Here is a 12,797-nt window from a genome sequence, read left to right on the forward strand (position 1 = left end):
CAACATCCAAACCTTGAATGAAATGTCCCTGGTTAAACTGACTACACCATGTTAATACCTTCGCCTCGAATAGACAAACCATTAGAATAAAACATTTCAACCTTTCATATTCTGGCAAACAGTCTTTAGAGCTTTTCCTTTTGATGGTAATTTATTCCTGAGCTCATTTACTGCATGTCTGAGGGAAAGCAATTTGAATGTGTGATGGAGAGCAAAGGGGATTCATGAATGGAATTAAATTCCATCTCCTTGGATGTGGCATTTTGGTTATTATTTCAGAGGATTTGTAGCACTTTGAGGCTTTAACTGAATTACATTGTATTTAAATGGAGTCTGATCCTGCAAGTTCAAATCTGCCAACACTAAAGTGTAAAATGATTCCAATCTTTGGAGGATGCATTTTCAACGCTGAATGGCAGAACGTGCTTAGTTTATGATCTTTTTTACTTTTCCTGCTTTACATAAAAATAAAAGGTATCGTAGTGCCACTCGTAATAAGGTAAAAGCTGCTTTTTTGCCAATTATGAAGCAGGAAATCGGAATTGACTTTTCTGTTTGACATTGTGGTGCAAATTAACTGATTTTTAATATAACTCAGAAAAAACCTAATTGGCACATTTAATTAAAAAAAAGTATTGTTGTTGTGCATGTTTCTCTTAATCAAGTCTTAAAACAAAGTTAAAAAAAACGACAGGGCCGTTACTAACGTACTAAGGAAGTGTATAAAGTAATGAAAAGGTGACCTTTTAAAGGGGCCCTATTATGCCAACTTTCAGGTTTCATATTTGTGTTTTGTGCCTCTACTGGGACATGTTCATGCTTTAATGTTCAAAAAGCATGGAAATATGTCTCATACTGACTGTGCTGCAGCACCTATTTTCACCCTCTGTCTGAAACCAGAGCCCAGTCTGCTCTGGCTGACTCTGTTGCGATTTGTCAACCGTTTGGAGGTGTCCACCCTTAAGCCTATCACGTAAAATGAGTTTGAGCTCCAGCAAACAGAGGCGACAGTTTTACATAGCACATAGAAATATACCATGAAGTCTAATAGAGTTTCCGGCAGAGGGGGGGCAGAGAAACTCAGGGACTTTAGCCTTTGCAGACCATATCAGCGCACTATCCCACTGTGCCACAGCCTCCCCAGTTAGTTCATTGTGTTGGATACTCACTATCACACAGCACAGTTGCTTTTAATATGTCTTCATTACTGTGTGTGTGTGTGTGTGTGTACGTGCATGCTTGTGTGCATTGCATTCTGTCCTTGAATGAAAGCAGGGGATTAAGCATCTTTACATTCACAAGGGAAATCCAACAAACACCGCTAATGCTGCTGCGATGCCAGCTTGGCTGTAATTAAAACAGAACACTCCTTCAGCATATAGTATGCTGTGTATGACCAAGTGCCGGCATTTATGTAAAATGCATCTTCAATATTTAACTGAAATCTAATTTAGATTTGTTAAATCTTGAAATAGTAATAAATGCAAATTCAAACTGAATGGATTGTAGCTGCTGATGGTACCATGAGCTGCTCAACAGTGGAGCTCCTTCTCCGACAGACAGTTCCAGCTCCACTGTCACAGACAGAAACAGGAATAAAAATCCTGCTAACAGCAATAACACTTTTCAGAAAACTTTCTGCTACATAGTTTTAGTTTCTCCCTCTCTATGAACAATTTGCACAACATCCACTTTACGCATCTGTAATTGATATACTATATGTAAAGTGTTTGTCTGCTGCTGTAGTAAACAAATGTATTTCTGTTGCTGCAGTTTTTTTGACTTTTATAAAACATTTTTGACTTACAAGAATATTTTATATTGTTTAGGTTTTATATTATGTTTTTTCTAGTTCATTTTTATTTAATTTTATTATGTTTATGCTTTATTCCACCTTTTAAATATGTGTTTTTGTAATGCCACAACACACTGCTGCTGTAACAATGAGCTGATCAGATTTGGCCACTTTGTCATGTAACAATGTTTTTGTGGGTTGTTTAACTATAAGCCAAAACCCAACCAAGGTAACACCCGCCCAACCTATTACCTGAATCTCCTCCTAGAGCACCATTGTCTTTTTTTTCAAACCAATCATCTCACAGAGGGGCGTGGCCAGCAGCAGCTCAATAGCATTTAAAGCTACAGACACAGAATCAGCACTTTAGAACAGAGCTGAAACAGAGGGGTTTATGGCATGCTACAATGATCTGTTTGACCTGTAATGTATTGATGAAAAAGAGTTTAATGAGGGACCTTTAAGGTCTAACTCACAAAAGATATATGCTAATGATATCACAGCACCAACACACCCCATAAGATTTGAAAGTGAGTGAAATTTGCAATTGTAATATTGAATTTGAAAAGCATAAATGTTGCTGTTGCACAAACAGTAGGAAGAACCATGAGATTAAGGGGTCCTGACCAATGAGGTGCAGAGGCATTATTTTAAGATTCAGGCAAGGAATTTAAACGTGGCAGAGGGATACTATATTTGGGATTTACGGTTTGATGGACTCCACAAAGTCCAGGTGTGACCCACCTGATGAATTTACTTCAGTCATCACCAGCTCTCTATTGATTTTTTTTGTCACGGTGTGTGACCATGAGCACTGGTCTTTGATAATTGGAATATTTTATGCTTATTTGCATAGAAAGGGGGCGATTATGCACTTAATGTATGCGTGTAACCACATTAACCTCATGCAATGAGACTATTTGCTTGCCAGTGCAGTAAAAGGTGCATTTCACACAGCATGTTTTTCTTTTGTATTTGTACAGCAACCGCATAAAAAGCACAACTGTTTTGCAAGTTTTCCTTTCAGTATTTATTTTGTTCAGTGAAAGAGCGATTGTCTTTCTTCTGTTTTGTTTTAGCCAAACAGTTATATTTAACGTCAAACATCAAAGGACAAGACAACAGAAGTCTTATAATGCAGTAGCTGTTACTCTCTTTGCCTGAAGCTGGCGACCTCAACGAGTACATTTGCAAGTCTCAGCTACTGCTCCTCTTTGTGGATTATTTACAAAGCCATCAGCTAGTTGTTGTAATTATAACAAAGGAGGAAATCAGAAGACATTTTACATAGTAAAACCTCCACACAGTGGGTGGGGCTGGATGGACAATGAACTTTGTACGTATTTTAACCCAAACCGTTTACCGAAACCTAACAATGTTGTTGCACTACTAATCTTCAAACACAGCATAAACTTGGCATAAAACTAATTTGGGAAAGCACAGACAAATGATGCTGTCCTACCAATCGGAAATCAGATCAGGAAAGGCCTCTCTGCGTCGTTCTACAGTGCATGGACAGCCAGGAGTAGTTGTGTTCCGAAAATCGAAGTGTGTTCAACTGATATTTTAAATGTATTTTTAGGCTGCGAAACAGCTCTTTGTAGTTTTTCCAGAAACTGATCATAATATCCTTTTCCTCCGCATTTAATGTTGGCTCAGTTCTGATTTCAATGAGGTAATTTTTGACTATGAAAAACAATTCTTATCACAATTTCCGAGAATTTCATCATCAACAGTTCGACAAACCACACTTCATGTAAAAAACGTTGCAATTTCAACTTCGGCTGCACAGAAAAAACCTTTTGGGGAAGTTGTTTTCTCAAAGCAAGTTTGAAGGGTTCAGATAGATCAAAGGATTTTATATTCTTGTATAATTTCAGAACATTGTCCAAGGTCTAATGCCTCATTAAAACATTTCTAAATGCATTGGCTTCTCTCTTAAATCCACTGTCTGAATGAATGTCCAGGTTTTATGTCTGAGGTTTTCTCATCAATTGAAGGATTATACACCCTTGAATAGGTTATGAGTTTTGTCCAAGGTCTTGGCAGTGAAGAGAGTGTCCCACTATTTCTATATGCATTTTCCTGACTGTTGAGAGTGGACATTTTGAATATATATAATTATGCGCCTTGCAATATTATTAGCACAACTTGATTGACAAAGGAAGAACGAGTTGCTAAGTGATGATTGCTTTGACATTAAATGCAAGCAATGTTTTAGTAGAAGAGAATGGAGAACTGCAGTTGCTGCTGCAGTTTTTATGGATGTATGAATGCCTTAAAAAATAGGTACTGATATTAATTCTATTATTCCTTCGATTGTTTTCCATCTTGTGTTGTACATTCTATTTGCTATATTTAATTATACACTTTTCTCACATACCATTGTATTTTGATAATTATGGCAATTTATGAATGTGTATTTTTTCTTATTGGATTTTGTGTTGCATTTCTCGGATAAAGGATGCTGTTCAAATTAAGTTTAAAATCATTATCAACATTATTATCATCTACATGCATGAGAAAAATGGATTTTCCCCTCGGGGATACAGGCATAAAGCACTAACTCTGATGTTTCTCTTGCAGTTTGATGTCGGGACTTGCAGCCCTCGATGCCAAGTGCTCCAGTCGGCTGGGCCTGATCACAGTGTCTTATTACCTGTGGACCACCTTTGTGGCCGTGGTGGTGGGAATCATCATGGTCTCCATCATCCACCCAGGCGGAGCCGCACAGAAAGAGGACTCTGAGGACAGCGGAAAGCCCATCATGAGTTCTGCTGATGCTCTGCTTGACCTTATCCGGTAAGACCCCCATAACATCTGACTGAACATGTACTCACCTTGAGACAGGGTTTGACTGAAAGTGGAACTCATGCCGTTTAATTGTTTGGCTATAAGGAAATCTCTTCACCAATATTGGAATGTATCCAAGTACATTCACTCAAATTATGCACTTTTGAGAAAAATTACTTCATTTGAGTATTTGCGCATCGTACTACTTTACACTTTTGCTAGAACATTTTATAGGGAACTTATGTACTCCATTGCTTTTATTTTACAGCTTTATTTATCAGTTACTTCGCAGATTTAGATTATTAATTCAAAATATGAATCAAAAGTTAAGGATGTAACTACGGTTCTTTGAATCCTGGATGACTGCCAGAGGCAGTGCTTTAGCACTGGATATATTCCGTCTCGCGCCTGCACAGGTCGAGTATTTATAACAACAGTCACGTGTAACCTCGTATGACCCGGTTCTGGTATAAGTTCCGGTGTCATCTACGAGATCAGTCCTACAGAATCTTCTCGTGGAATCACGGGATTCTGAGCGACCAAGAACTCTGGCGGTCATCCAGGATTTATAGAACCGTAGTTACATCCGTAACTTTTGTTCTATTTCATCCTTACTGACCGCCCGAGGCAGTGCTTTAGCACTGGATGACTTATAACAACAGAGTCGTGAGAATCCTGAGTACTCACTTCATAAAGGTGTGGTAGAGGAACTCAGAAGAAGACCCACGCCCAATGGATGGGAGGTGGCAACATTCACTCTGTAGTTTCTGGAAAATGTGCTCGGTAATGCCCATGAGGCCGCAGCACATATGTCCTCCAAGGGCACCCCTCTCATGGTCGCCCATGACGTGGAGACACTCCTGGTAGAGTGGCATTTTGTTCCAAACTTGTCCTGTATGCATGGGCAATGCCGTCCACGATCCAGTGGGACAGGCGCTGTTTTGTCAGAGCACAGCCCTTCCTAGGACCACCCTAACAGACAAAGAGCTGTTCGGGGGGGGGGGTCGAACCGTGGGTGTTAGCGGGCCAGCACCTTAGGGAGGAACGCCGTGTTTGGCCACAGTGTGACGCCTGAACCATCGGAGTTCCACCTCAAACACAAGGTGTTCTTTGCCGAAGTGATGGTGAGGAGAAAAGCCGTTTCGACCGACAGCCACCTCAGCTCTGCCTCCGCTAAGGGTTCAAAAGGGAGGCAAGCATAGGGGGTGGGGCAATCGGTGGACGCAACCTCCGAGCTCCCTTTAAGAAGAGGGACACCAGCCCGTGGCTCCCCACTGTGTGGTTGTCACCCCCGGCATGTTCCGCTGACATAGCAGCCACATACACCTTCAGGGTAGAGGGAGACCTGCCACCATCTAGGAGGGACTGGAGAAATACCAGGATAGTAGGCACAGAGCAATGTACCGGGTCTTCGTTCCGACCTGTGCACCAGTTGGAACAGCTTCCACCTGTTGTCGTACTGCCGATGAGTAGACCATGCTCTGGCATTCAGAATCGTCTCCTAGACGGGCTCTATGTAGTCACTCATTAAAGGGTCCGGCCCTCTAGCGGCCAAACCCACAGCTGAAGGCGGCAGGGGTCCGGATGCCAATTCCGACCCCCCAGCTGAGACTATAGGTCCTTCCTAACGGGGAGGCGCCAGGACGTCCCGCAGCGGAGTCTGTGCAGCAGCGGAAACCAAGTCCGGGCTGGCCAGAAAGGGGCCACCAGAAGTCGAAGCACTCTGGGAAGTGTCAGGAAGATCAGAGGAAGGGGTGGAAAGGCATAAAGAAGAACCTCTGGCCATGTGTGGGCCAGAGCGTCCTGACCCAGGGGGCTGGTCCTCTCCTTTAGGGAGAACCAGAGGGAATAGTGGGTTGACCTCTCTGAGGCAAAGAGATCCACCTCTGCCCTGCCGAAGAAACCCCAGATGCTGTGCACCACCTCTGGATGAAGCCGCCACTCCCAGGTAGGAGGTTTGTTAAGGGAGAGGAAGTCGGCGACCAGATTCCGCTCCCCTGGTAGATACATTGCACGTAGGCTGGTCAGGCGAGGAGCTGCCCACGTCAGAAGCGCCTGGGACACTTCTAGCAACCGGGCAGATTTGGTGCCCCCCTGATGGTTTATATGAAAGACGGTTGAGCAGACCACTGACCCTGAGCTGTCCTGTTCTGCCACACTGCACCCCATCCGGAGAGGCTGGCATCCGTTGTGATGGTCTCTCTGCGGAATGGAAGGGCGCCCATGGGCACGCCTCTTGACAAATATGACCTCACTCTCCATGGGGATAGAGCGAGGAGGCACGGCTGTGAGACCCAGATCTTCCTGTGCCACTTGGCGTCCAAGTGGAGACTATTCAGCCATCTTTGCAGGGGGCGCAGCGATAGTAAGCCCAAGGGAACGACAGCTGAAGCAGCTGTCAACTTGCCAAGAAGGCGGAGGAACAGAATGTAGGGCAATCACCTGCCCCTTCGGAAGAGGGGAAGGAGGTGGAGGATGCCGTCCATGCGCTGAGCTGACGGACAAGCCCTCATAGTGACTGTGTCCAGAGCCACGCCAATAAAGGTTAAGCTCTGAGAGGGGTTCAGAGAACTCTTCTCGAAGTTCACCCTGAAGAAAACGAAGAAACTGCCTGTGATGAGGCACAACAGTCACATGAAAATAAGCGTCCTTTAGGTCGACGGCCGTGAACCATTCTTCCCTGGCAACAGCACGAAGAACTTCTGCTGTGCTCAACATTTGGAATGGTAGGACCTTCAGGAACTTGTTGAGTCCCCTCAGGTCCAGGGAGGGCTGCTCCTCGCTGTACCCATTAAAGTGAGTGGCAGAAGCTGCCACTGACATAATGTCCTCCTCTGAAGCCAACTCAGCCATGGGTGGGTTGGGTGCAGCAGCATTTTCTGCACCAGCACCGGAATGTAGGGCCAGAAGGAGTGACTTCATCTGGGCCAGCTCAGCAGCTAGCAGGTCCACCTTAGAGGACAGCTTGTCAGGCTTAACCTTCTTTTTGGAGGGAGCACCCGCAGCCTCTGCAACCGGACGCTTACCATGGGTAGGTTGGGCCGGAGTCAACCGCTCAGATAAGGGGTCAGCATCCCCCATCAGTTCCACCTCGGCAAGTCTAGCAGCCCTCACTGCACGAGGCATGATGGTGCAGGTCATGCACGGGTCCTCCGAGAGACCCTCCCTCAGATGCTCGAGGCCGAGGCAAGAAGGGCACAGGTCATGGCCGTCCTCTGGTTGAAGAGGAGCCATGCAGGTGTTACAGCCAGGAGAGGAAATCATAGCGACAGAGAAATCTCCACACTAGTTCCTGCGGGCTGCTACAGTCAGTCTGAGCGATAGCACTCTGCTGACTGCAAAAAAACAAAAAGACACTCTCTTCACTGCCAATCCGCCTATCTCGTTAGCACAGCACCGATTAGCTCGGCGAAAGCACTCTGCTAACTGTGCCAGGCAGTCACATTAACGCCAGGAACAGTGTCTCACCGTACTGATGTGTAAACGGCAGGAGCGTCCGCCGGTCCGGTGCTCTTTTCTTCAAAGGTCTGAGCGGCGGACACACAATTCCCTCTCTGGAGAGAGACAGCTCGTCGCAGCCTCTGGAGGGCGAGTAACCTGCAGCTCCGACTGACACGGTCACGAGGCTACAACAGCGACGATCTTCAAGTAATAAATCATTTGTATTTCTATTCTTTTCTGTAGCTCAGAGAGCAACACTCTGCGCAGCGAGAAGATGAAAAAGGACTGATCTCGTAGATGATACCGGAAGTTATACCAGAACCGGGTCACACGAGGTCACGTGTGACTTTCTCAATACCAAGAATGCAAAGAACGGACTTGTGTACTTGGGAAGAACGTTCTTGCGAGTTGTTCTTGGAAGAATGAACTTGCAAGTTGACGAGCACACAGAGCGCTGTTGGCGGTTTGAGACGATGCATACTTGCTGGTATTGCGCAATACACAATTGTGGAGCTTCTCAACTCCGAAAACGTTTAAGCAGATTTTGAATTCGATTTTCGTAAAACTGCTAATATTTGAAATCTAAACCCTTGATTTCTCGCCTCAAAGTGAATTTGCAGTGATGAAATAGCATACGAAAATAGTAAAAACGTTGTTCAATGGCATCGAGTAATTTTCCGCTCCTCGCTTGAATGCCGAAATGAATGCTGGGATGTATTCAATGCCGAGTTAACACAAGTTAGCATCCGATGCATCCTTGGTAAAATGGGCGTGTCGAGAACATTTCCGGGAATACATCCGGGAACTTTATCCGTTCTTGGTGAAAGCGAGTACAGACAAGAACGCATATTGAGAAAGGTTGTTATAAATACTCGACCTGCGCAGGCGCGAGATGGAATATATCCAGTGCTAAAGCACTGCCTCTGGCGGTCAGTAAGGATAAAATAGAACAACTTGTAAAGTTAAGCTACCCATCACTATGTAAAGTCATTTAAATAAACACAATCTTTAGCAAGCACAGCGTTGAGGTGGTATACTGTACACATAAATGCCTCGATAACAATAATACAATCACTGATTTTAGAAACTGGACGTCTATATCCGCAAAGTCTGTGTGCTTTTGCTTCAGGACTGCCTCTGTGGGGTCGACTGTGGGGAGAGGATGTTCCGCAGAAAACTGTCAGGACACAATTACAGATTATTTGTTTGCCGCAGGGGATTTGTGTTTGGGTTTAAAGGTGATGGATGGAGAGGAAATCTAAAAGAAGGGACACAGCAGGGGACCAAAAACAGAATGAGATACAAGGAAACTGTTTCAGAGTGTGTACACATAGTCCATATAAGTCCTTCCTTAACTTGATTTCAATAAGGTGAGTGCCATATGTAACAGTCTTAACAGTTTAAAGCCATAATATGAAACTGAAGTCGAGGGCTTTCTTAGATATATTTGAATAAAGATCGTATAGCTACTAATTGTGTTCTTCTGACTTTAAAGTTTTAATATTTAAAAATAACTCAGATGTAGAATTGTGTAATTAAAAGTAGGCGTGTCAGACTATATGTCTTTAAGAAGGCTGGCACAGAAGGCCCCTGTCAATATTAAATGTATATTAAAATATACATACACTTAACATTGAAGGTGATAGGAATGGCTCCTCCAAATTTGAACTGATCCAAGTTTTTGGAATCTCACCGAGGTGCTTATATAAACTGAGGAGGCAGGTGACTGCTTGACATCCTTAATATCTTCAAGGTTACATCACATTTTCTACACACCACCAAGAAATGTCTGCCAACTTTATAATAAACAAAAGGAAAGGATACATCCAAGGGCACAGTACAAGGCATCCTCACTTTGAGTCCTGAGTATGGAGTCAAACATGCTCAATGTTACAGTATATCTCCCATACTGCAACTTAGTAGCATGAATCAGCAAATTTTCACCTTTTGTTAAATGACCATGTCTCTCAAACCCTAGTTTATCATCCACATGTGCAGACCTCAACCCAGATAGTTGTGACATCATCACATTTATTTTCTTCTACTTTGAAGAGAGTCCAGTTTCCACTAAATTCCATGAAGTCACTTTGCTGATTGGGCTCGATCATCCTTCATATTTCCGCCCACTATCCTGGAAAATAATATGATGCTGATGAGGGGAATTAAACCAAACACATAATTTCTGAGGGTTTAACCAAGATTAGAGCAGCAGTTGGTTTCCCTCCAACATTTAATGTTTTGATCTCTGAGTGCAAGTTAATGGTTTTGGTAAATGGATTATTAACATGGAACCTTTTGTTGTACTATTTTTCATGTGATTCATTGTAAGAACGAAATGACACAAATGTACACAAAGCATGTGCCCATGGCAATGTATGAAGGACATCATTATTCCAGAACAAACAGTAGCATAGTGGAGATAAGGAAAGGTATATCTATAGCATGTTTTGAAAAATACAGCAATTTGAGGTGCTTTACAGAAAAACATTAAAAGCATTAAGTTCAACAGAAACCTCGATTTTATAGGAAGTGAGAGTTCCATGAAACTGCAGATTGCTGGCAGTTTGTTCCAGTTTTATAAAGCCAAATAATTGAACACTGCTTCAGCATTTCAATGTGGAAAACATCATCAAGGTAATTGTATTACCCAATTGTACGTATGTCTGTGCAGTTACTTATAAATAATATGGGATATTATTTCATGCTCTGTCCAAGATGGCATCAGAGTTGGATCAAGTACTCAGATCTTGTACTTAAGTAAAAGTACCAGAGTGTAAAAATACTCTGTTACAGTAAAAGTCCTGCATTCAAAATGTTACTCAAGTAAAAGTACAGAAGTATTAGTATCTAAATATATTTGAAATACCAAAAGTAAAAGTAGTCATTGTTTGATTGGTCCATTTCAGAATAATATATCTGATATGTTTTATAATGATTGATCATTAAAGTGTTCTCAGAGCTGGTAAAGGTGCAGCTAGTATTAATGGCTTTGTATGCTGCAGGGTAGCTGCTGGATTTACTCCAGGTGAACTAAAGTCTGATTTAAGGGCTGATTATATTTACGTACAAAGCAGCAACAAATTGAAGTACTCAAGTAAAGTACGAGAACCTCAACATTTTACGTAAGTATAGTACTTGAGTACATTTACTTAGTAACTTTATATAATAATTATCTCATATAATATAATTCAAATGTTTGAAAAAGATACACCAAACATTGGTGTGGATGTTTATTTAAAACATAACAAATGATGGAGCATATTTTATTCTAGCTGTGTGATTCATACCACCCTTTTCACATTAAATCAATCTCTAGTACGTAATAACACCTGACTGGAGCTTACTTTGTTCTTACAGCCTACTTTTTCTGACTGTTTGCCACAAATCCCAAGACAGGATTAAAAACATTTGTTGTTTTAAGCTTTTCAGTTCCTGTATTCTGGGATGACTCATTGTTGACTGATAACATTTAATCTGTTTTAATATAAGATGCTACTCAGTTTCCTTAAAACTTTAACCTGTCTGAACGCTGAACCTCGGCAAGTCCCAGCAGTTTATTGCATGCTGTTGGTGTCATGATGAGGTTAGAACAAAGCGCTGCAGCAGGCTGAATGACCAGCAGGTGATGAATAGTCAGTGAAAGCTCTTTCAAATCTTTTCAAGCTGACAACATAATAAAAGCATTGTAGTTAATATTAGATGTTTTGTTCTTAATACAGTGTAGCAATACTACACTAAAAATAATCAGTTTCAAGTAAAAGTCCTGCTTTGTACTCAAGCAAATGTACAATAGCAATAGCTATACAGCACCCAGTATGCAAAATAGCCCATTTCAGAAACATATATTGTTCTATACAGTATATTCTCGTTACTTATATTATCATAGAGTTACTCCACGAGCAAATATTTGTACTGGACACATGGTTTACAACTGGGCTACAACTAAAAAGGGTGAAATAAGAAATGCTTAAAAAAAGCTTGATCAACACCCTATGGTACAATAGAGTACCAAGGCCACTCAAACATAGGTAAGCAGATCCAAGAATAAGTCATAATTTTGCAAGAAAAAAAAGGATCAAATATTCTTTCCACAAACATGGTAAGATTTCGATTTAAAAAAAAGGTGCAAAATGTTCAAATCTTTCCTCTTAAATTTCGAAAAAGTTCTATATTTTTAGAACAAAGTTGTAAAAACTGCTGATCAAAAATCCCTGATTTAAATCACTTCCTGTTGCTGCTCTTACTGCATGTTAAAGGGGACATTTTTCATTTGAATTCTGTAATAAGCTGTGAATTGCAGCCTTGGATTATACAGTCACTGAGTGCAAACTGCGTTAGGTTGAACAATATTGTCTGTGTGGTGAAGAGGTGGAGCTGTTTCTAGCTCTGATGTTTTCAGTCAGTTTATCCAGTTCTTCACAAAAATGCAACTCAGTCAAAACAAGACAAAAGTTTCTGTTGCTCTAATTAATAATAATAACAGATTAAATTTATATAGTGCCTTTAAAGGGACCCAAGGCCACTTTCCATGTTGAGAGGACAAACAGAAAAGAGAAGAGAAGAAAAAATTATAAATAAAATTAAAATAGATGGCAGTAGTAGAAGCAGCCAAAAAAAAGGTCACCACCTGGATTTAACTAAGCAAATAGGTAATAGCCTCCCATTGGATAATTACTGCATGGGTGATTATGTTTCAGCTGGCAACAAGTTATTTAGCCCTAACTGATGCAGTGAGTAGCTTATCATTTGTTAAACAGTCATGTCCAGA

The 12,797-nt window shown here is 41.8% G+C and overlaps 1 protein-coding gene across 1 annotated transcript in view; it reads left to right on the forward strand.

Annotated features, from left to right (window-relative positions):
- slc1a7b (solute carrier family 1 member 7b) overlaps nt 1-12,797 on the forward strand; it is a 59,058-nt gene that overhangs the window by 20,808 nt on the left and 25,453 nt on the right. Inside the window, exon 3 of the mRNA XM_063890458.1 lies at nt 4,382-4,597. Within this exon, the coding sequence (XP_063746528.1) occupies nt 4,382-4,597 (216 nt within the window). The remainder of the gene's footprint in view (nt 1-4,381; nt 4,598-12,797) is intronic.

Source organism: Eleginops maclovinus, chromosome 9 (genome assembly GCF_036324505.1).
Source record: "Eleginops maclovinus isolate JMC-PN-2008 ecotype Puerto Natales chromosome 9, JC_Emac_rtc_rv5, whole genome shotgun sequence".
Taxonomy (NCBI): Eukaryota; Metazoa; Chordata; class Actinopteri; order Perciformes; family Eleginopidae; genus Eleginops; species Eleginops maclovinus.